At 38.9% G+C, this 26,110-nt stretch overlaps 1 protein-coding gene across 1 annotated transcript; it reads left to right on the forward strand.

Moving 5' to 3' along the window:
• The first annotated feature begins 18,170 nt into the window (after positions 1-18,170).
• Positions 18,171-25,621, forward strand: LOC134571782 (matrix metalloproteinase-18-like). Its single transcript, XM_063430372.1, has 10 exons — positions 18,171-18,334; positions 19,429-19,673; positions 20,723-20,871; positions 21,233-21,358; positions 21,939-22,100; positions 22,735-22,852; positions 23,071-23,204; positions 23,490-23,649; positions 24,293-24,396; positions 24,696-25,621. The coding sequence occupies exons 1-10, from the start codon at positions 18,233-18,235 to the stop codon at positions 24,794-24,796; spliced, it is 1,401 nt and encodes a 466-aa protein (XP_063286442.1). The 5' UTR covers positions 18,171-18,232; the 3' UTR covers positions 24,797-25,621.
• The last annotated feature ends 489 nt before the right edge of the window (positions 25,622-26,110 follow it).

A 26,110-nucleotide genomic window follows, 5' to 3' on the forward strand; every position in this document is an offset into this window, starting at 1 on the left:
ATATGTATATATATTATATATATAATATATATACATATATTATATATATAAAAAGGCATTTAATTTATTTTATAACATCTTAATTATTATTTTTTTACACTACCTACCAGCAGGGGGACTGTCTAATATTTTAGACAGTCCCCCTGCTGGCAGATCCATAGCCAGCTATAGGGGGCCATGTGATCGCTCTTTGAGAGCGATCACATGGCCCCCGGGGGCCTCATTTGCCGGAGGGGGGCTGCCTGGGCTCTCAGGCAGCCATCCAGAAGAGGATCGCGGCGGAGGTGAGTACCGCCGGACCTCCAGGGCTGTAAGCCGTTACGGCGTTGTATGCCGCCGCAACGGCTTTAAAGCCCTTTAAAGCCGCGACGGCATAGAACGCCGTAACGGCGTTAAGGGGTTAAATATAGAGATAAGTCAACAAAAGAATCCTGGTAAGTGACAATTCCCTCTTAACTTCTATTGTTGTCCTTGCTTTCACTTAAAGGAACACTATAGTCACCTAAATTACTTTAGCTAAATAAAGCAGTTTTAGTGTATAGATCATTCCCCTGCAATTTCACTGCTCAATTCACTGTCATTTAGGAGTTAAATCACTTTGTTTTTGTTTATGCAGCCCTAGCCACACCTCCCCTGGCTATGATTGACAGAGCCTGCATGAAAATAAAACTGGTTTCACTTTCAAACAGATGTAATTTACCTTAAATAATTGTATCACAATCTCTAAATTGAACTTTAATCACATACAGGAGGCTCTTGCGGGGTCTAGCAAGCTATTAACATAGCAGGGGATAATAAAATCTTAATTAAACAGAACTTGCAATAAAGAAAGCCTAAATAGGGCTCTCTTTACAGGAAGTGTTTATGGAAGGCTGTGCAAGTCACATGCAGGGAGGTGTGACTAGGGTTCATAAACAAAGGGATTTAACTCCCAAATGGCAGAGGATTGAGCAGTGAGGCTGCAGGGGCATGTTCTATACACCAAAACTGCTTCATTAATCTAAAGTTGTTCAGGTGACTATAGTGTCCCTTTAAGGATTAAGGTGTTTTGGATATTTCTCTTCAATTTAAAATTGATAAACATGTTTGTAAATTCCTACTCAGATCCTGGATTCCTGAGAATAATTAGCAAACTGCCCTGAGCAGTGTATAATGTTCTGTAACTGCAATCTTTCTAAAGAGATCTGTAGACCTCCGGGAGAAGATTAACATGCACTTACTGATGCACTACCAGATAATAGGTACCATGGCTTACAGCCATCGAAGGACACAGCATAACAACAAAGCACCATTTAGGGTAATCTTGAGCAACAATCTTTAATTTTTCCCATTTTTCACAAATTATTTTAAAAGCTTTTTACGACTTAAGTACTTTAAATACTAGGCAAGATAACGTATGACGTACGTTTGACTCCATACCCTTAATCCTGTTGTCTGATGGAATAAAATGTATGTCCCGAGGCATGGCTAGAAAAATCTGCTTCTTTTACACCTCTCTATAAATTATACTGCTGACAAGTGAAAGGTATACTTAGCATGTTGTGATGGTGTCACATGTTACTATAGTGATACATGCTAATAAATACGACGGAAGATTTTTGTTGATTATTTCAGATTTTAGGAGTATAAAAATATAAAAAAAAAAAAAAAAAAAATAAGACTAAAAATGTAAAAAGCAACAAGATTTTTTTTCTACAACATTGAAAACATTAAATCTGAACAAGCCAAACTAGCATCTACCTCTAATTGTGTGTTTCTTGAGATATATATGCATACATTTATAATCCGGACAAACAATAAGCTTCTGCTGTTTGTTTTGGTTTGTGAAGCGTGGGTGAGTGATTACTCAATGAGTAAGTGATTCACCAATATTTGCAATATGTCTGGCTGGCTGTGATTTATATTTCTGTGGAAATAACCATACTGGCATTGTCTCTTTCAATTGGACAATTAGTTTTGTGTATATCACACATCAGACTACAATTAATGTTTTTTTAATGCCTTATAGCAGTAATATTAATCTTAGCCATATAATAATGTCAAACTTTAAAACACTTTGGTTTGTCCACAAAGGTCTAAACATGCTGTATAAGCACAACAATATTATTATTAATCTTCTCGCGGGCAATACAGATGGTAGCGACAAAAGTGCCAGTTTGCGGGTGGCACAGCTATGACTGGGACCTAAGTTCTAGGGGACAAGCAGCGATATACTATCAGCAAATTATGGTGTATACTTCTAGCAAACACTGATCAGCCACAACTTTAAAGTCACTGTCATCTGAAGTGAATAACATTGATCTTATCATTACAATGGCACCTGTCAAGGGGTGGGATATATTAGACAGCAAGTGAACAGTCACTTTTTGAATTTCATGTGGTTAAAGCAGAAAAACTGGGCAAGCGAAAAGATCTGAGAGACTTTGACAAGGGCCTAATAGTGATGGCTAGATGACTGTGTCAGAGCATCTCCTAAATGGTAAGTCTTGGTATGTTCCCAGTACCTACTAAAGGTAGTGCAAAGTAGGACAACCGGCGAACCAGCATCAGGGTTTTGGGTGCCCAAGGCTCCTTGATGCTTGTAGGGAGGGAAGGCTAGCCCATTGGGTCCGATCACACAGGGGAACTACTGTAACTCAAATTGCTGAAAAACTTAATGCTGGCCATGATAGAAAGATGTCAGAACACACAGTGCATTACACTTTGCTGAGTATAGGGCTGCATAGCCACAGATCGGTCTGAGTGCCATTGTTCTGATGAATTGCTTTTTCTTTTAAATCAGCTGGGTGGCCAGATGCATGTGTGTTGCTAAACCTGAGAAAAGATGGCAACAGTATGCACTGTGGGAAGAAGTGTTATGCTCTGGGCAGTGTTCTGCTCTGGGCAGTGTTCTGCACTGGGCAGTGTTCTGCACTGGGCAGTGTTCTGCTCTGGGCAGTGTTCTGCTCTGGGCAGTGTTCTGCTGGGAAACCTTGGGTACAAGCATTCATATGGATGTTACTTTGACACTTACTACCTACTTAGAGATTTTTGCAGACCACGTACACCTCTTCATGCCAATGGGCTCTTTCAGCGGTTCTGATGGCAGTGGCCTCTTTCAGCAGGGTAATGCAACCTGCCACATGCAAGAAATTGTTCAGGAATAGTTTGAGGAACATGACAAATAGTTCAAGGTGTTACGTTGGCCTTCAAATTCCACAGATATTAAGCATATGTGTGATGTGCTGGAACAACATGGTCCATGCGGTAATGTGTAATATTCTCTGTAATGCACAATTTGACCGACACCATGCAGCACTGAGGTTCATAATCTCAGGGCAATGCAAGGATTTACATATCCCGACTGGCCTAAAATTAGTGGGAGTTATGCTTTTGATAACAGCAGCTTGTGACATTTTATTTTAACATTTTATTTTAACCCTCTCTCTTGTTGGAGAGATGATAAGGAAACAGAAACAATGCAATTCTGTCTCCGCAGCTACTTTACAGCTCTCTAATGGCAAAAACCTCCTTCCAATGTCTGTCAAGAATTTTGTGGTCACTGGGACACAACAAAAAAAGCCAGAAGAAGAAATAAGCAATAATTATTAAATCAATGAATTAATATCAACACTAATCGCTACAGGCTGAATATGTCATGGTCAATTAGGAAAATATTTTTGTAGTCTACTTAGAGCGCTAAAAATGCTAAGATTTTTGCAAAACTTATTTGGAACAATTAAGAGGTTACTTAATGTTCCTTGTCATCAGTTATGTGACTAATAGTTATTAATTCCAAATTTAAAAAAAAAATATTTATACAGAAATATTTGCTTAATATTTTAAAGTGTCTTACACTTATCTATTGGTATTGGGAAAACAATATAACATCTAGATTTTTGATTGGACAAATAAGGTGTAGGTTGAACACAATTTGGAATTTGTGAAGTTTTTTTTCCTGTGGAGGGAAAATCAAAATGATAAGATCTTCAAGTTTAAATTAATTTCTGAATTCAGAAAATAATGACAATGATGTGCAACCAATCTTTAAATCTGATAAAAACTCTGTTATATTTTTATTTTGATCATATTGTATGTTTTACCTTTGATCACTTCTTATGTTAGATACACAATATTAATTTAAGACATATCTGAGAAGTGACTATAACACCGATCTTTATATTGTATTGTAGAATTGTATCTGCATTGGACAGAATTATACGAGAAAATGATCGTTGACAGACACGGATTTCTCAGTAGACAATGTTGTAATAGGAAGTTGTTGCATCTTCAAAATGAAACACTTCAAAAGCATTTTAAACATCCGTCTGGCCAACTAATAAAAAACAAATTCACAAGAAAAGCAAGTGTATACTGGTTTAGGAAAAGGGGAAATGGGGACATACAGCTATTGCATTGTCAAGTACTGATTGTCTTCCACATTAATTTAGCCATTATGATGTTATTTCAATATATTCTAAGATTTACATTGTAAATGTGGATTGTTTACCAAGTTGTTGCCAATTAAAAAAAAAATGGCTGAAACACTCCGCTTGCAAGCAAAATTTATGGGGAAAATAAATCCATGTAACCAAACGTTGTGCAAGTGGTCCAATCAGTGTACTGCAAAATAAATAATGATCTATACACATTTTTTCACCACTTGGTTCACAGTTCAAGTGAGAAAAAGCATCCAATAGATAGGAAAAGAGGAGAAGCAGCACTGTAACACAAAAACACATAGGAATGGTCCTATTTTGGGAAATTGGTATAAATGATAAAAGTTGCTGTCGATGGGCGGAGCCAAGCAGCCGAGCGAGACGGACGCACATTTCATGAGCTCCGTTATACCCAGCGATATTTAATGCTTCCAAATACCTCCAGTGACCCGAACCCGGGAAAAACAAGCACCCACACTCATAATGGGTCGCAAAACAAAAAAGCAGAAACCCGACAAGCCCAGGATGAGCATGAATATCGGGGACCTCCTGAGACAAGTGCACGCAGTGAGTGGGCCCAAGATGGCCGCCGAATACGACAACTTTTCAGATTCCTCTGAGGAAATGCTGCCAGACAGGGGATCTACTATACTACCTTTACCTCCACCCCCGGCAGCCCCTCGAGGAGATGACTCCCAACCAGCGACAATGGCTGTCCTGAAGGACCTACCAGCCAGCCTTCAGAAAACCATTCAGGCCGATGTGGCCTCCCTCTGCTCGGACCTCTCAGGCCTTGTGGGTCGTATAGAGATCATGGAAACAACATCCACGCAACAATCCCAATGGCTCGCATCCCTGGAAGATGAAATGAGATGCCTTAAAAAAACACCAACTTACCTTTGAGCAACGCTTTGCGCTCCTGGAAGATGCCCGGCGCCGCAATAACATCAAGGTCCGTGGTGTCCCAGAAGACCTGCCAACGGCAGAGCTCCCACACCTGGCATGGTGACTGATCGGGGCCTTGCTGACCCCCAAAAGGGCCAGAGGCATCACCATCGATGGGACCTTCCGAATCCCAAAACCTCAGAGAGCACCGGAATCCGCCACAAGCGACATCGTGATACGTTTTTCCTGCAACGGGGATAAGGCGGCTGTCATGGCGGCAATGAAGGGAACATCACCATACGAGTTTGAAGGCATGGCGCTTACCTTCTATGCCGACCTTTCTGCAGACACACTTAAATGGAGAAAATCCCTGCAACCCTTCACAACATTGCTCCGCAACAGAGACACTCGATATCGATGGCGCTCCCCACGAATGCTACAGGTCCTGCAGGGCAATGTTACCCATTTGGTTCGAGATCTGACGGAGGCAGCCGCTCTGCTAGAAGTCCTAGGCCTCCCGCGGGACTCTTTATCCAGGCCCGGCTCGCACGGCACTTCAGCGCTAACACATACCTGGGACATGGAGAAGGTTACCCCTTTTGTCCCGGCAGCCACCTACAAGGCAGCCGCAACCTGAACAGTCGCAATGACTTAAGTTTTTATTGTTTGCTTTGTTACCTATCACTTTTCTCTTTTTTTTTTTTTTACATTTGACACACTCTTAGGCACTTGACTTACAGAAGGGCCACTAAGGCTCGAATTCAGCTCCCCAAACCTCCCCGCCCCTACGACCCTGACGACCAACCGACAACCCAATGAACACCCAGGGACGTAACATTACCGCAGCTCAGTCAGTCTCCCATCCCGCAACCCAAGCCAAATGCCAAGCCCATAAGGTCAGGCTCCGGAGGCTAGACTAGCCCTAGCGACGCCCACACACCAATACTACTCTAATCGTAACAGCTTTAGTTCCCTTCTACCATCACACGTAACTTTTACTTTATTATTTTATCATACTTTTAATGGCCCCCATAAGCTACCTCTAGCCACAGAACACCTATGTGTCACACGCTCACTGTAGCACCTTGCAATTGACAACATGACATATGGCCACCCCACATGGAGGCCACTTAATAGATTATATACGACGTACCGAACCCAGCATTCTCATAACCAAAAAATACTCACCTCAATGTATAAGACGCATCTGACACAATCTTTGTAATGTTGTATGCAAACCGTGAATTAATATTGTTTGTAAGATTTTGGCAACGTACTGCGTATCTCCCAACATTGAGGAGAGCAAAAATAAAGAATTAAAAAAAAAAAGTTGCTGTCTGTCTGTCCACCTATAATGCTTCAGTGACCTAGAGCAGACTAATCTCGCTCACCCTTGATTAGCTAGTCACATCAATGATTGGAAGGAGCTGACCACATATGCCTCAAACAGGACTGAATAGCCTGGTATAGGTGGAGAGTGGGTAGCGGGAATATTAATATCTAGGGCTGTCTGTAGCATTGTATTGCGAGTATGCTGTGGACAGGAGAGCATTGCGCTTTCGTTATAGAGAGTTTTTCCCCAGCTGACAATGTTGCCAATGAAGCCATGCTTTACAATGTTACAGCTGTCATCAGTGTGCTGTCTAGTTATGAAGCTCACTTTTACTTGTCAGACTGTGTGAATAAACAACATTTTCGGTACTGGTCCAAAAATAAACCCAGGGAGCTCCATGAAAGACCCCACCACAGTGAACGTGTCACTGTCTGGTGTGCTGTCACTAAGTTTGGGGTGATAGGGCCAAACTTCTTTGAAGAGCATGCCCGTGAGGTCACTGTCACCTCAAACCATGTCCAGATGCTGACAACCTTCCTGGGTCTGAGACTTTTTTATAATGTCAAATAAATATTTTAAACAATAAATTTGTGTCTGTGTGTTTTGTGACTGAAATCAGTCAGGGTATTCTGCCGGACCCTGCATAAATTGTGTGGGTGGTCCTCCATCAAGTAGTTGCTGTTGGATTTTAAACAATTTAAACATTCTTGCACCTGTCAGTGCTCTCTTGCAATATTGTCTTTCTATACCCCCATTGTGGATTTTTTACGGACTGTTAAGAAAACTCTCATGTTGGCCTAGTACAGGTATAGGCAACCTTTGGCACTCCAGATGCTTTGGACTACACCTCCCATGATGCATTGCCAGCATTATGGGTGTAAGAGCATTATGGGGGATGTAGTCCACAACATCTGGAGTGCCAAAGGTTACCTAGACCAATGGTTCTTAACCAGCGAGTTGGTGCTCGAATTAGAAGCGTGATCTTCATGTTGTATTGTAGAAATGTATCTGAGAATAATATGACATTGAATGATGATCAAATGAATCAATGATAAATGACAGCTATAGATTTCTCATTCGACAATGTTGTAACAGGAAGTTGTTTCATCTTGTTATATTGCAACGCAATATTGAACAAAAGTAGCTTTTGTGACCGGTTTCTTTGTTACACTGTAACACAATTTTTATTCCTGGAATTGTAACTCTATAGTTAATATCGAAGCACTGATATTTAATATTTGCACAATCTTTGTGACTCAAGTAATTACACAGCCCCTTTATTCTGCTTTTTAAAGTGAATATGGTGGATGAAGAGTGAGAGGAAGACTTTATTTTTATTGAATATTAGAAATGTGATGTAATAGTATGGTTAATGTAATGCTTGCATCATAACAAATGTCTTTGAGGAAGTATCCAAGATGCACAAACCATATTAGTGGTGTACACTCGATGCATGTCCACCTGTTAGCAACCTGTAATTTCATACTTTTGGATGAATTTATATAATCTGATCATTTTCTGGGTTACACCACTGTAAATCAATTCTGTGTGTTATCCCTTGCATGGGAGCGATACATTCCGTGTGTTGGCTAATTTTAGTATACATTTTAGCTAAATGGGTCACTGAGCTACTTTCTATTCTCTAACCGATGACAAGTTCTAAGCTATCATCATTTTTAGAGGTTGTGTCTTTGTCAATTAAAAGTTATGAACCCTCAGTCCAGACACATACAGACAAATGCAAAAGATCTGTTTGCTAAATTGAAAAGCAAACAAAAAAAAATAAAAAAAAAATAGACCAATATAGCCAAATAAGAAATACGGAATGATTGAATCTGAAAATGTTTCCAACTTAAATTTTGCACTATAGCTTTTAATTCATCATAATTCATAAATTTAATTATTAAATGCAAATTAGAACATATATCTTCACATTCACCTATAAGTACATTATTCTTTGTAAATGGAATAAAATATAAAAGCTTACCATAGTAAAGTACAATGTGTTCCTCATATTAAACCATATTATTTTTATTTTTTTGTCAATCTTTCTTTTATTGAGGCATAAAATTTACGGGTACAGAATAGAAAAGGGAGACAGTAAAAAGTCATACAGGATGGGGTATCACAGTCCACTATACATCATCTCCGAAGATTGTCGGCCTCTTTTTTTTCTTTTTTTTTTTAAATAAAGTGTATTAAAGGCGTTGTTTAGCATTAAGTGCCTGCATGCTTAGTGTCGGGGTACGTCTTGTAGTAGGGATTAAGGCACCTCAAAATGTGAGTTTGTTGAGCGTGGGACCTTAGTTAGATGAGCTCAAGTAGGTGTGTGTGTCGCAGCTGGGTGTGGTTGACTAAGTTGCTAGCGGAGAGTGCGGCAGGTAGTGTGCGGTATGTTTCAAGCTGTGTTACGCACTCTGGGTGTAATGGGGGTGACAGTGGCTTAATACATATTATTATTCGAAGGCTTACGGAGCCCCAAAAAAATAAAAATATATAAGATAAAAAACACAGCAATGTATGGCGAAAGAAAAGAGAGAATAAAAACATAAACCCACAGCAACAGCATTGGAAATTACAAACGTGGAACGGGTCAGGTATGTCTCTTGTTATGTGCAACAGGTAAAGGGCGTGTGGGCCCAGCTTTGCTGCTGCTTCAAGTTGGTAGGGCTGTGGTTTTCTGAGCCTCTCTTCTAGGCACCAAAGGGGTAATCTCCGCTACAGTCCATGTTGGACGGTTCTGTTGCTGTGTTGTTAGCGCTGAAAGGCCAGGTGCCTGCAGGAAGGCTGGTATATCAGATGGGATAGCTTGCATGTTTCGCCCGCCTTTTCTGCCTGTAGTCGGTGTGGGCCCCATTTGTAGGGGATAGCTTGGTCTCGGAGTAGCTGGGTGACCGGGCGGAAGGACTTCCTCCACATCATGGTGTGCCTGGAGAAGTCTTTATAGAACGCCAGTTGTGCCCCTTCAAACTCCACCGTGGGGGAGCCTCTTATAGCCCCCATAATCTTGCCCCTGTCAGAGTCCCGTATAAATTTAATCAGTACGTCACCGGGTCCTTCGCGTGGTGTAGAGGCCGCCCTGGTTAGTCTGAAACAGGAGTCTATTGTGATCAACTTTGCTTGTTGTGGTGTAAGCAATGTGGCTATAAGCCATCGGCAAAAGTGCGGCAATTCCGTGCTGGTGAGTGTCTCTGGCACTCCACGGACCCGCAGGTTTCTTGATTGTACCGGTCCTCCATTCCAGCCAGTTGGGCTTGTTGGTCCGCATATTGCTTGCGGAGTAAGCTCAGCGCCACGTCCGTGGCACTTTGCGCTAGCTTAGTGTCCCCCAGGCCCACCTCCACGTTTGCCACTTTATTAGTGAGTGTGGCTACTTCTGCCCTTACCAGCACCATGTCCGCTTGGAACATGGCCTGAATGTCCTTCACCAAAGCTTTGATATCAGCCTTGGTGGCTGGAGCAGCGTCCCCCATGTCCACAGGTCTCTGTGGCAGTTGTTGCGCGCGGGTCAGCGGTGCAGGCTCTGCAAAGTAGCTTTCCTCGTCCGAGGATTGTGAGGCATAGATCTCGGGCGCCATCTTGGAGTCTGCAGTCTGCAACGCAGCTCAGAGAAAAGCCCCTATATCTCCGGATCCCGTGCCTGGGTCCGCTCTCTGCTTCTTGCTCTTCTTCCCATACTGTCGGTAAGCTGTGAGCCGGTTTAGGGGTCCGGTGGGTGCGGGGATTATGGCTCCGGGCGGGTTAATAGAGTGTGCCGCATGGAGCTGTCTAAGAATGCGGTCAGTTAGCTCGGGTGCTGGCTCCGCCCCCCCAAACCATATTATTTTTAATTGGGAAAGAAGATGGAAACATGTGAGACTTGGAATAGAGAAACTATTGTTAAATGATACACTGATGTGATTTATCATTTAGTGAAATAAAGTGTTGCTTTATATATAAGGCAAGAATTTACGCCTTGGGTGTCTGTAAGAAAAAGTCTGAGGTGTCCCATACCTATCCCAACACAAAGCCTAGTAATTTGTTTTTAAAATATATATCAGAGTCCCAGAAAAGACAATACCCCCTTTTAGTTGGGTATTACACATGTTCATCTTGCTTGACCAAAATACCATCTAAAAAAAGTGCAAAATAGACAGATACCACATAATGTTGTTTTATTACTCATACATGCTGTATAGTTATGTGTATCGTTGTATCAATCGCTACTCCTGTGTGACTACTGTGGCCATACAGGCTGTTTTCTCATGCACAACAAAATAAAGAATAAAAAAATTAAAAAAGCAAAATACAGGCAAACCTGATCCTGTTTATGCAGCTGTTTCTTATTTAGCAAATCAAGCAAGTGAGATCCTTCTGGCCAGATATATATATATATTTGGGTTCCGGTACACACGAAATATAGTTCTATTTTCGTATGTATACTGCACTGTCTGCAAACATCTTGTGAACGTATCTCTTTGTTTTCACTTTCTTGATTCCTGCAAAAAAATTCATATCAAATATAGCAATTCATTATTATTATGTTATTATTTATATAGCGCCATCAAATTCCGTAGCGCTTTACAATGGGTGGACGAACAAACATGTAGTTGTAACCAGACAAGTTGGACACACAGGAACAGAGGGGTGGAGGGCCCTGCTCAATGAGCTTACATGCTAGAGGGAGTGGGGTAAAGTGACACAAAAAGGTAAGGATAGTATTAGAGAAGCAGATTGGAAGGATATTATTCAATGAAGACTCAGTGTGTTTTTTTTTTAAATGTTTTTCATTGACGGGTGCAGGAGAGGAATCAATTGGGAGCTATTAACAGTTTAATTGATACACTTTTCTGAAGAAGTGAGTTTTTAATGATTTTTTTGAAGGAGCCCCGCATGCTATCTGTGTGTCAGGAAGTGGTTGCAAAATTACGCTTGACCATATAGAAAATGTTTATTATTGGTGACTTATTTTGCTTTTCAATAACAGAAAGACCAATTTATTGTGTCTACACAGCTTGGAAAGAGAATAACAGAATAAAATGACAAAGGCTTTATTTTTAACTTACCGTTAATTTACAATAGATTCTCTCATTATGTAACTTTGCACACACTAATTTTGGAAAGGGTTAGCAATTAGCATTGCCAGTAGATATTCAACCTGCGTTAATCAAACTCATTATCATTGCATAACCTCTGGCAGTGTCAAACGTGTTCCCACAATGGCCTAAGCTTAATCGGCTTACCAAATAATTAAACACTGCTATAAAAACGTTCCGAATTATTTATCTGCAGACGTCACCATTAAGGTCTATGGGAATTTTTGTAGATAAATTGTTTGGGAAGGTTTACTGACAGTATTGCATAATTATAAAGCTTTCTAAATTGGTGGCAATATAATGACATGTTTAACACCTCTCTCACTATTAATAATCCTTAACTCTTTGAAATGTTAAGTATTATTTTTGCATGATTGTTTTCTTTTAAATGAAATGAAATATGAAGTCTACATTTTATAACTTTGCTTTAACAAGATACAAATATATACAAACACAATACAATAACATTACTGTAACAACCTGTTTATTAACAGGACTAAACATATAAGATCATCCAGAGACAATCAGAGACAACTTTCATGCATCTATCTGTCTGTCTGTATGTCTGTCCTTCTGTCTGTCTGTCTGATCCTCTGTCTGTCCGTCTGTCTGTCCGTCTGTCTGTCCCTCCGTCCATCTGTCTGTTAATGATTGGGGGGGAGCTGTCAGTGTGTGTATGTCTGAGTGATTGTGTGTGTCTTGTGTCTGGCTGTCAGTGTGTGTATGTCTGTCAGTGTATGTCTGAGTGATTGTGTGTCTGGCTGTCAGTGTGTGTATGTCTGTCAGTGTGTATGTCTGGCTGTCAGTGTGTGTATGTCTGTCAGTGTGTATGTGAGTGATTATGTGTGTCTGGCTGTCAGTGTGTGTATGTCAGTGTGTATGTCCGGCTGTCAGTGTGTGTGTGTGTATGTCTGTCAGTGTGTATGTGAGTGATTGTGTGTGTCTGGCTGTCAGTGTGTGTATGTCAGTGTGTATGTCTGGCTCTCAGTGTGTGTCTGTGAGTGAATGTGTGGGTCAGTGAGTGTGTATGTGTCGGTCAGTGAGTGCGTGCGTCTGTCAGTGTGTGTGCATCTGTCAGTGTGTGTCCAAGTAATAGTGTGTGTGTATGTCATTGTTTGTCAGTGTATATGAGAGTGTGTGTCTGTCAATGAGTGTATGCGTCTGTCAGTGAGTGTGCGTCTGTCAGTGAGTGAGCGTCTGTCAAAGTGTGGCCTTGACAGGAAGGGGTGGGGAAAATTTAAATTGGGTGGGGGCCTAGGGCAGTCCAAATCCTAAATACACCACTGTCTGTATGTCCCTCTGTCTGTCCCTCTGTCCATCTGTCTGCCCCTCTGTCTGTCCCTCTGTCTCTCTGTCTGTCCTTCTGTCTGTCTGTCCCTCCATCTGTCCCTCTGTCTGTCCATCCATCTGTCCCTCTGTATGTCCCTCCGTCTGTCCCTTTGTCCGTCTGTCTGTTCCTCCATCTGTCCCTCCGTCTGTCCCTCTGTCAATCTGTCTGTCCTTTCGTCTGTCCCTCTGTCTGTCTCTCCATCTGTCCTTCTGTCTGTCTGTCCCTCCATCTGTCCCTCCGTCTGTCCCTCTGTCTGTCCCTCCGTCTGTCCCTCTGTCTGTCTCTCCATCTGTCCCTCTGTCTGTCTGTCCATCCGCCTGTTTCTCTGTCTGTCCCTTTGTCTGTCCCTCCATCTGTCCCTCTATCTGTCTGTCTCTCCGTCTGTCCCTCTATCTGTGTGTCTGTTTCTCTGTCTGTCCCTTTGTTTGCTTCTGTCTTCAGCTCTCTGTCACTTTCTTTTTCTCAGTGTCTAGCATCTCTGACTTGTTTGATCCAGTTTTTCTTTTTTCTTTTGTATTTTATTTATTTACTTTTTTTGTGTGAAATATTTGACCCTCTCTCTGATTGCTATAGATAATTATAAATTAGTAATCAGTGAAGTTGTTTTTAGATTGAACACAGATAGATGGCAGATGGCGGATGAATGCAGATGTTTAGACTTGAGACTGATTAGATATTCTGTGGCGGGTTATTCCATGGAGAGCTTTATATGAGAAATCTGCTCAACAGACCAACTTGCTGAGATGGTGAATAGAAAGTTAGGAGTAAGAAGTGGAACAGACGACCTAGGGAATGGGGACAGTAGGAGAGCCTATGTAGTGGGATAAAGGGTTGGGAGCCTAGTTATAAAAGGAGGGTGGTAGATCAGAGTGTGGAAGATGAGAATTGCACTATACTACAATTACAGGCAGTTAAACAGGTCAAGAAAGGAGATATCACCTACAGCATTTTATTATTTTACAGTAAGAACAATAAGTATGTATCATTATTTGCTTGGAAAGATAGGTTTATCAGATTGTGTAACTGTGTTAGACACAACACATTGTGCAATGACAGCTCTCTTTTATATGATGCTTTTGTGTCATTTCTTTGTCACTTATCTTTATATCGCTTCAGGAATATTTTCCGATTAACCTTATAATTGGTTAACTGATCAATTCAATCTACTTTTTCACAATTATATTTGGTTTTACCTGATATTCTAAAAGAGGACACTCCAAAGACCTAAAGCACTTCAGCTTGCTGACATTTTTCAAGAAATTGGCACTTTTAAAGATCAACATTGCTACACGTCCTTTGCATAGACTTCTCATTGAGCTGCGTTGGGAAGTCTGTGATTGGACAGCCACAGAAAGGCTGGGCTGGGTTAGAGGGGGAGGGCTTGCAAAGGTTGCAAAAAAGAGATCTGCAGCATTTGCAAGCTGTCTTTATAGATACCTACTAAATGGTGATTTTTTAAATACATTTTTTATTGTATTTGGGCAGTGAACTCATACGTGGGAATGTCAATTTACGTATTTCTATGTTTGTCGTTTGATTTGGTTGACTAGTTAAATACTTTGGAATAAGATGCCTTTTGTATCTAAATACTGTAAGTGATATGCTTTCTTGTTTTGGACAGCTTTAATTACTGTAGAGACAGAGTATATTGACACTGGATAGAAAATGCTTACGTGATAAAACTCAGCTATAATACGAACCTTTCCTTTGTCTGGCTTTGTTCAATCACTCACAGTGCAAACACCAGCACACAAACCCACTGCCGGAAGCAATGACTACTGCTTAACTGCTCGTGGCATTTCTAAAAAAAAAAAAATAGAAATTATATTTGGCAGATATTTCCTTGGCACAAACTGATTCCAGCATTATGTAACACTTATATGAGTTTGATTGTGATGACTTTCACCTTGCTTGTAGTTAAGTCAATATCTAAAACTGGAGTAGAAAAGTTTAAAGGAAAATTTACCGATTAGCAAGTTGAGATGTATTTACGAAGCATAAGCAATTTTACTCAAAAATATGCAACTTGGCCACGTTAGGCTTTTTTGCACGTTTGATCTAAATTTTCAATTCTGATGCCACTTTCTGGAATATGATGCTTGTGAGCCTACAATCAATTACTATGAAAAAAAAGTCCACATACACCACAGTTACTGTTACAGTGTGGAACACCTTATCAGTAAACAATTATGGGCATGCTGTAGTGGTTATGGTCATTGGAGTATTCCTTTAATACTTTGCTTCATCCTTTAAAACATACAGGAAAATTGTGAGAGCGATCCTGTCACTAATTTGAAAATAAAATAACATTGTGTACATATTTCCTGCAAATTGTTTACATCATTTTGCAAGCGAGAAAATTAGGACATTTTAAAATGGGGTTTACCAACAAGCAATGGATTTTAATTAATCCAATCTGTTGGGCCAGAGATACACGTAGCATTTTGTAATGAATTGCACATGTTTCTATTTTTTCATTTTTTTTAACCCCTTAAGGACACATGACATGTGTGACACGTCATGATCCCCTTTTATTCCAGAAGTTTGGTCCTTAAGGGGTTAAAGAAAGTCCAGTTTTAATAATTAAATGTTTACCATTATTACTAATAATTCTCCAGAATGTACTTAAAACTATTGGCATCTCAACACTGACCCTTCCATTACGGTTTGCAGTAACTATCCTATATGTATAATGTTTATGTTATATTTGTGTTATAACACTCATTAAAACCTCTGTTTATTTGGCATTTAGGAGAATGTAACTTCAGATTTGACATTCTAGAATCTGATTTATTCACTCCCCCCCTTTGAAAAAAATATAGGAGACAAGGCAGAGTAGTCTCAGGGATATATACGTGCGGCAATACAGATGGGGTCTATTTACTAAACAATAAATTTGCTTCTGATTTCGCTTCATTTGACTCAATTCGGTTTTGGTTGTTAAAATACTTTACCACATTTATCAGCAAATAAATGGCTGGATAATAACAATGATAATTAATAAACAGATCCCTCTTCAGTCATATTCATTTGAAAAAAAAAACATGTTTAATTGCATTTTAGAGAGTAGAGACAGGGCCGGCCTTAGGGGTGTGCGAGGTGTGCAGCTGCACAGGGCACCATGAAGCAGGGGACGCCATGAAGCAGGGGGCGCCGTGTGGCCGACACAGCTCACACATAGCCGGCCAGGATAAAAAAATAATAATAATAAAAAAATTGGGGCAGGGCTTACTGTGTGTTTGACTGTCTGCCTGTGTGTATGATTGTCTGCCTGTGTGTCTGACTGTGTCTGTGTGTATGACTGTGTCTATGTGTATGACTGTCTGCCTGTGTGTGAGACTATCTGCATGTGTGTGAGACTATCTGCCTGTGTGTGAGACTATCTGCCTGTGTGTGTGTGTGTGTGCCTGTCTGTGTGTGTGTGACTGCCTATGTGTGTGTGACTGTCTATGTGTGACTGTCTGGGCAGACTAGATGGGCCGAATGGTTCTTATCTGCCGTCACATTCTATGTTTCTATGTCTGCCTGTGTGTGTGTGTGTGTGTGTGCGTGTGTGTTTGTTTGTGGCTGTCTGCCTGTGTGTTTGTGTGTGGCTGTCTGCCTGTGTGTGTGTGTGTGTGTGTGTGTGTTTGTGTGTGGCTGTTTGTGTGTGGCTGTCTGCCTGTGTGTTTGTGTGTGGCTGTCTGCCTCTGTGTTTTTATGTGGCTGTCTGCCTGTGTGTTTGTGTGTGGCTGTCTGCCTGTGTGTTTGTGTGTGGCCATCTGTGTGTGGCTGTCTGCCTGTGTGTTTGTGTGTGGCTCTCTGCGTGTGTGTTTGTGTGTGACTGTCTGTGTGTGGCTGTCTGCCTCTGTGTGTGTGACTGCCTATGTGTGTGTGACTGTCTGGGCAGACTAGATGGGCAGAATGGTTCTTATCTGCTATTCTATATTCTCTGTTTCTATGTCTGTGTGTGCGTGTGGCTGTCTGCGTGTGTGTGTGAAGGGGGGAACAGAAAGGGGGGGGGGGTGCTGTGAAGATTTTTCGCACAGGGTGCCCAAAGGCCTTAGGCCGGCGCTGAGTAGAGAGATGTTTAGGTTTGCGGTATCATTATAGAGATAAGCAGCGCTGGGATAGTGTTAGGATGACTTAGAGTTAATGGGACCAAATTAGCCAAGTTACATGGAGATGTAGCAGATTTTCTGCAAATAAGTGAAATGCAGAGAACAGAAGAGCACATTCAGTTGAAATAAGCAAATTTACCTTTCATAAATAATCAAAGTTTGCAACAAGTGAAAACAGCCAGATTATGACAACTGAATGGGATCTGACTGCTGTTCGTGTGCCATTCTGTGTTTAGTGAATAGGTCCAAGATCTTCCTGTTTCGCTAGTCACAAGTATCTACAGTACATTGTGACCGCATACAGCCTTGTAGTTTACAATCTGACAGTTATCTGCCTTACCCATAAAGGCCTTTTAGTTGGGTATTTTAACAATTAAATTTTATTTTAATTTTGCTTGTATTCAGGGTTATCCAGTAAACACACAATTTCAGCTAATTGAAACCCATGTTTTATAAGTATGGCTAAAATAACTAGAATTCCACCACATCAGCTGTTTTTGTCTAAAGTTTACCATTAGAAATTTCAATTCAATACATTTTGGAGTTTAGTAATTCATTCTGACTGTATATAACTAAAGTGAGACTGAAATTTCTTCCAAAGCAATTCTACGAAAAAAAGTGTTGAAAATATCAAACGATCAGAGTTCCTATATTGCATCTTCTATAGTTTATACTGCAATATTTCTTCCAAAAAATAGACTACATTCAAAAAAATAATTTACAAAAATTCACAAATGTTTTTGCTGTACCTGTACAGCAATGTATATGGGGCAGTTGGACACTCACACTGTGTCCTCATTGCATTGTGATAGTTAAGCATCACTTGTTTCTAGTAAATTGAACACACGGTAGACAAAGGGTTAATAGCCTGTGAGTACCTGCAGGCACAGGACTACTGTCTTTCCTGGATCTTGAGTTACTTAATTCATGTTGTGTCACTTTCTGGCTGACATCCAGAGGATTAGGAAAGCCTCGAGTGACTCATGTCTTTGGATGTATGAGACACATACTGCTGGTGTATATAAACACAACCTTTCAGACCAAAACACAACTTGCAACGCTAAGGTTCTATCCTAGAAACCAACAACAGAATGAACTTCTCGCTTCTTGTCCTGCTGTGTGCCGCTGCAACCTCCGCATTCCCAGTTAGCGAGAAAGATGGCATTGATGAAAAATACGAAGAGCTTGCTCAGGTAAAGTAAACACATAGGCATCTTTTACCTTATTTCGTCTCGTGAAAATAACTTGGGAGAATTTTTCTTCCAGAGGCAAAAGTAGGTAATTTTTTTATTTTAACTCTTTACGTGGCCAAGGGAACAAGCCATGCCTAACTATGCAATGTAGTGTTTGCCCATCTGGCATTTAATAGGTTAACAATTTCTGCTCACATTCTCATACAAAGTGCTGATGATTTTAAATACACAGATATTTTATTTTTCGTTGTTCTGAAATATCATTCTGTAGTCAATTACTACAACATTCCACATAGCAACAAATAATGCAGAGATTAGGTATACAGTCATTTCATAGCTGTAGTTGCAGAGTGAGCAAGAACAGCGATGACTAACCTTGGATGTTCCAAATATTATCAGATCCATTTCCCACAGTGCTCAGCAATTCCCATGCTTATCCAAATCAGCATGGGCAGAAACAAAAAGCACATATAAAATCGTCAATTAATTTATTTACAAAAAAATATTACATTTACAGTATTTTATATCACAAGGTGAAATTAGATTTTTAATTTTTTTTTTTTTTATTAAATATTGAATTGCGTTGATTTGAGTTCTGACCGAAGGCACTTGCATTCTATAAACATTTGTCTCACTGAAGAGAAATGAAGAGCTGCCCCTCCACTAATACACTATGAGGACCACCTGAATATATTTGGCAATGTTATCCTCCTTCCTAAGCCTTGTAAATATTATCTTCAACTGTTGGGGAGTATTGATAGAATGTTCATTAAATAATACATTCGTTTTGTTCATAGTAGATTAAGATGGGCAAAAAAAATCCCAAATCAGTTGTGTGCCATGTGCATATTTAAGCTTTTCAAAGATAATATATTGATTTTCCTCTTGATTGATTGCTAAATTATATGTATGCTGCGAACCATATGTTGAAAATTTCATTTTTTGCGTTCACAAAATTGACACTTCCAAACTTTTACAAAAACAAAAACAAGCAAATTTGTACCTAATGTTGCAGGAATTTAGCAGAAAAATGCATAAATTCCTATATTAAAAAAGCTGCAAGAATTATTATTAAATATTGTTTTATTTCTCAGAAATACTTAGAAGACTTTTATGATCTGAAGATGGGGAGTGGCCCAGTGTCTAGAAAGAAGTCCCTCAGTCCTTTCTCTGAAAAACTCCAGCAAATGCAGAAGTTTTTTGGCCTGAAGGTAACAGGAAAACTGAACGAGGAAACTGTAGAAATGATGCAGAAGCCCCGCTGTGGTGTGCAAGATATCGGTGCTTATGCCACAGTCCAGAAAGATATTGCATGGAAGAAAAAGAATTTGACATACAGGTAACAATTATTAAACAAGAGGAGATAAATTTACGGGCTATTCATGAAAATCTGAATTGTAGGAAATGCAAAGTCCGTTTCAAATTTTCGGCCGAAGTGGCTTAAATGGAAACATAGTTGGTTTATAATATATTTTCAATTCAGCCTTCTGGAAAGCAACTTGTGCACAGCAACAAAATTAGCTTCAACTACCTTAAAATAAAATAAAAATTCAGTTGTTGCCGAATTTCAGCCTTTTGGCGGTTTGGCTCCTCCAAATTTTGTTAACGATCCAGAAAACTAATAAAACGAAAATGTGGCCAATTGGTGTACTGCAAAATATAAACGTAAAATAATTATTTTGTATATATGTTGCAGGGTATTGATAAGTGCATTCTTCTGCCATTTGGTTCATAGATCAAGTAAGGAAAAGTAACACATAGAGGGAAAAAAGAAGCAATAAAAAAATCTATATTTATATATTATACATTTATTAAATACATAATATATAATTATGGATTTTTTTTTTTACTACTCCTTTATTTTCCCCCTATTAGTCACTGCTCACTTGATCTGTAAATCAAATCAACATTTAGCTGATGTACCCAGCCATCAATTATTCTATTTTCCATTGAATTATCTTTTTGTTTTTGGCACAACGAGATGAATTCTGAAAATGAACATGCTCGCCCATTGCACTTTTAGTTTGGTCCATCATTCGGCTACGTATGGTCTTGGGGTTCGGAAATTTGCATGATCACCCAAAGAGCCCAAATTGTGACATATTGCAAATCAGAATGAAACAAATCTCCAAGTATAAATCTGGCCTAAAAAAATTAAATCCCCATTGAATTCCTAGCAATTCAAACTTTAGAGATTATCTTTGCAAACCATTTATAGCCATTTTATATATTTATATAGTATAGATGTTGTGTACAATTCAGTAATTTTAATAATGTTGCGTGCTACTCCATGATTTTTTTTTTATTTACTGGAGAACTGTACCTATAGTAATACAATGTAATTTAACTTCTGTTACTCATCACATCTTTATTCTTTATCTTTTGAAGGATTTTAAACTTCACTCCTGACATGAGCCAGGTGGATACGGAGAAGGCCATCCAAAAAGCTTTTAAAGTTTGGAGTGATGTGACACCTTTAAAATTCAAAAGAATCTACGATAAAGAATCAGATATTGAAGTCTCATTTGCAAGAGGAGGTAAAAATGCAATCATTTAAAAATATAATATATTATTAAAGAAGTGGTGCAAAGCTGTTAAACAGTATAGTCTATCAGTCTATTGTATGTCTCAGAAACAAATGTATACTCAGTATCTACAAAATATGCAATGGTATACCCATCCCAAAAACCTGTGATTTCATATAATATGTAAAAGAGGAATTTATAATAAAAGAAATAGAAGAAAGTGGTTGATTTGATTACCGTACAAAAGTTAATTCTCATTTTATTATGGTGCTCTGGGGTCTACACTTGTTGGAACCAGCCTGTTTTAGAATTGCGTGAGGGTAAACTTTAAAAGAGTTAACTTTTGTTTTTGTTTGTTTGTTTGGTTTTTAAGATCATCATGATAATTCCCCTTTTGATGGACCAGATGGACTCTTAGCTCATGCCTTTCAGCCCGGCGCTGGCATTGGTGGAGATGCCCATTTTGATGATGATGAGCTATTCACAAAAAACAATCGACGTAAGTTCTGAATTTGATTATCTAAATGTTAATCCAGCACCACTCACTTATATTTCTGTGTTACCCTGAAACCTAGTACATGTAACATCTAGAATATACTATTACTAAGAGAACTGATTGCTCAGCAAGAGGCGTCTACACTGAGTTTATCTGAACTCCTGAACTATGGCTTGCCATAGATAGCAATTTAATTGATCTGAATCCCAGTTGCTTAGACCAGTTGACAATCTCTTATCCCCTGAGGGTAGTTCATTTGAACTAAGGCAAACATCCCGAGGCTCTTACTTGATAATTCCTACTTCACAATATATTCTTAATAAATTGAAAGTAACATGTCTTCCTTATCTCTTCCCTTCTCTTTCCTTCCTTACATCTTCTCCTCCCTTCCAATATCCAACATTAGTTCCATTATTTATTCTTCCTCTGTCTTTCTCTACAGCCTCTAATACTAAATTAAATTTCGAAGCACACCCCACTTTTACCATAATACAAGATTTAATTGAGCACCCTCACATCCCCAAGTTAGCATTCTTAAATGTTTTATTATGCCCTATGCTTACATTACTTTCTTTCCATGTAGCCTACAATTTGTTCCTTGTGGCTGCTCATGAATTTGGACATTCTCTTGGGCTTTCTCATTCTAATGACCCTGGTGCCCTGATGTATCCAACGTACTCATACACTCACCCAAATGAATTCCAACTTCCTCAAGATGATATCAATGCCATACAGTATCTCTATGGTAAGATAATGAACTCTAAGGTTTCTTTAAATTGGCTCTATTCATTCAAGAACAAATGATTATCTTATTTTTTATTTTTTTTTAAAGAGTCGTCTAAGGCATAGACTTAAGACATACATTGTTATTATAGTTGTTATTATAATAACACTTGTTTCTTACTTGTTTTTTTTCTGTTGTACAAAGGTTTAGACACTTAATAGGAACTAATGGTTACAATAATATGCATTTGTATAGGAGAGAGGTTTTTTTATATTATAATTTTTTATTATTATTATTATTTATTTATTATATTTATCTATAGCATATTATTATGGTAGATAAACTTTTGATTCTATTTCCTATGATGTCATCTAATGAATATAAATACAATATATATATTCCAGTAATTTGTTAAGTCCACATGGTTTACCGCTTAGACAATATATATCTAAGCCTTGTTCCCCATAATATTCCACTATGGACATTTAATAACTTCTTAAAGCTGTTACCTGACTATAGTAAATTTTGAAGATATATCTAAAGATACACTTTTAATGGATTTTTTTTAATTCAAAATGTGCTATTTAATTATTACTACTGCAGATGAAGCACTCTGTCAATATATGTTACATTTTTTTTTTTAAATCTATTTTAGGAAAATCAACAAATCCCAATGCACCAACTGGACCATCTACTCCTAGAGTTTGCGATCCCAACATTGTTTATGACGCTGTGACTACTCTGAGAGGAGAGATGTTTTTCTTTGAAGAAAGGTAAATTGAACATAAATGACATTTTGAGCTAATATTTATATGGATATATTTATAATATATTTTTATACCTTTATTGATCCAAATACCTGTATTAATACCTGTTTTGAATCCATCAAGGATTCAGTGATATCCCTAAGTAAAATGATGTTAGTGCATTATGAGTGTATCTAGTGATTAGTCTGATAGACGACATTGGGACTATTTATCTTTCCTTACAGATTTGTGATGCGCAAACGACGTGAGGATCCCGAAGCTGAACTTCTCTTTATACAAACTTTGTGGCCCTTTTTGCCAACTAATATCAATTCTGCCTATGAAAATCCTTACACAGAAGACGTCCTGGTTTTCAAAGGTAAAGACGAACAATTACAAAATACACGGACTAAATTAAATAAATATATTGTATAACACAGGGTTATGCAACATACTGAGAATAGTCTGCAACTAACCAGGGAAAAGTAAAACGTTTGGTGTCGGGTAATCCTATGTTAAAGAATAAACAGCTCAAAATTCTATGTTGGATACATTTTTTTATATTAGCATATTACATATTACTGGTAAAAAAAAATAATTATGTTCGTACTTAGGTTCAGAATATATTAGTTATGGGTCTCATGTATCTTTATCTCCTCCATAGGAACCAAGTACTGGGCTTTCAGTGGTTTTGATATGATAAAAGGATACCCAAAGAACATCCGTACCTTCGGCTTTCCAACTAATGTGAAATCAATTGATGCTGCTGTTCATGTTGAGAGTCTGGAGAGAACATATTTCTTTGTAGGCGATAAATATTGGAGGTAAGATGATGGGAAACATCTGTCTGTCTGTCTATCTATATATCTATCTATTTTTGTCTGTCTGTCTGTCCTGTCTGGTCTGTCCTGTCTGGTCTGTCCTGTCTGGTCTGTCCTGTCTGGTCTGTCTGTCCTGTCTTGTCCTGTCTGGTCTGTCTGTCCTGTCTTGTCCTGTCTGGTCTGTCTGTCCTGTCTTGTCCTGTCTGGTCTGTCCTGTCTGGTCTGTCTGTCCTGTCTTGTCCTGTCTGGTCTGAACTGTCTGGTCTGTCTGTCCTGTCTTGTCCTGTCTGGTCTGAACTGTCTGGTCTGAACTGTCTGGTCTGTCCTGTCTGGTCTGTCCTGTCTGGTCTGTCTGTCCTGTCTTGTCCTGTCTGGTCTGAACTGTCTGGTCTGTCCTGTCTGGTTTGTCTGTCCTGTCTTGTCCTGTCTGGTCTGTCTTGTCTGGTCTGTCCTGTCTGGTCTGTCTGTCCTGTCTTGTCCTGTCTGGTCTGTCCTGTCTGGTCTGTCCTGTCTGGTCTGTCTGTCCTGTCTTGTCCTGTCTGGTCTGTCCTGTCTGGTCTGTCCTGTCTGTCTGTCTAGTCTATCACACAATCTTACAAAATACGAGTATAATTTATATTGTTTATGTTTAATTATCTTTTTTTAGTTATAATGAAGACACCAAGAGAATGGATCAGGATTCTCCTAAATTAGTTGAAGTTGAGTTTCCAGGCATTAGTGGAACAATTAATGCTGCTCTTTATTATCGAGGTAACTTCTATTTTATGATGTCATATTGCGCAATGTTTAACAGTTTTTGGATTGGAAAAAAAAACGAATTATAATTATTTCTGTAATAGTGTTATGGATACCTAGATTTTTCTTCATTTTAGATCTGTATTTTATTTTATGAGCTATGTGCTTTTTTAAAGTTTGTACACCTCTAATAGTTTTAGTCAAATGCAAAACACTACTTGATATAGCATAATTGTACATATTTTGACATTACCACCTACCTCATTGCATGTATGTCTTGTAAAAGTGTATTAATTTCCAATATTTTATTTTAGACCGCCTGTATATCTTCGTTGGCAATACACAATACGAATATGACATTCCAACTAAAAGGATCACACGAGTAATGAAGAGCAACAGCTGGCTTGGGTGTTAAATGGAAAAAAAAAAATTATATTGCAAGAATTTTTGCCTCGTCCACCAAAAAAATGAAATCCAATTTTTTGTGAGGCTAAATACAATGTAGCGGAAGATATGTTGAGGTTATAAAAGAGCACTTAACTGAATTTTTGCAGACATTCCATGCACATACGTATAATACGTATAATTCGTATAATGTTTGTTATGAGATAAACACCAAGGAATGATCTACATCTTGGGAGCTATCCAAATTCTCTTGTGCAAATTCTCTCGTGGAAACAAAATTTCAAGATGTAGTCAGCATAGAAGACCCTAGTAGACACATGCTTGTAGGCAGCTGTCTAATCTGTCTGCCGGCAAACCTATCCCTGCATGTTATACATAACAAACGCTAGCATAAAAGCGTGCTATACATAACAAACAAGTTATAAAACACAACTCTGCGGCAATTTTTGCAGATATATATTTACCTGTAGTTTTTGCAAAATACATTTTTCTTATATCCCTATCCAATAGCTGATTAATTGATTATTATTAAGTGAGAATTGAGTGACAGCTATCCATGTTCCTCATGTTAAACGGCAGCTATTTAACAAGTGTTTTCTGTAATTATAATGACAATCAATGTTTTATAGAAAAATAATATCAAATAACTGTGCACACCTTTGTATCACTGTTTTGATGTCAGCAATTTTTTTTAATGTAAAATTGTGATTTTTGTTTTAATGTCATGTTTTGCGTCATGTATTAATAGTAATTGCACCAGTTGCCTGTTCTGATTCTTCTGTACTAATTTTCTAAGTTTAATTAATTGTATATAATATATTATCTGGAGACTGCAAATATTTAATTAAATATTATTTTGGAACAAAAAACAAGTTTATTTCTATTCTTTTGACATTTGAAAATGGTGTATTAAAGGAATACTCCAAGCACCATATCCGCTACAATGCCTTGTAGTAGTTATGGTGCCTGGAGTGTCCTGCCACCCTCCTATTGTGAGTAGGCAAATCATTTCAGACCAGTTTGACTTCTTATCTGCATTTCCCACCTCCACTAATTCATATGGCAAACTGGAAGCTTCTGCTCAGTAGACTCTATTAGCCCCCCAGAGCTAAGCCCTGCAGTGCTGCACTAGCTCATTGGCTGTGAACGCCAGCTGATTGCTCTCAGCCAGTGAACTAAACCCTGCACTGACCAGCTTATCTCACATAGAGAACTTATGGTTTCCTATAGGAAGTAATGGAGGTAGGGAACAGTGCCCAGTGGACCCCAGGGAAGAAGTCAAACGTATGGTGTGCTGTAGTGGTTATGGTGCTCAGAATGTTCC

The sequence above is a fragment of the Pelobates fuscus genome, chromosome 1 (genome assembly GCF_036172605.1).
Source record: "Pelobates fuscus isolate aPelFus1 chromosome 1, aPelFus1.pri, whole genome shotgun sequence".
NCBI lineage: Eukaryota > Metazoa > Chordata > Amphibia > Anura > Pelobatidae > Pelobates > Pelobates fuscus.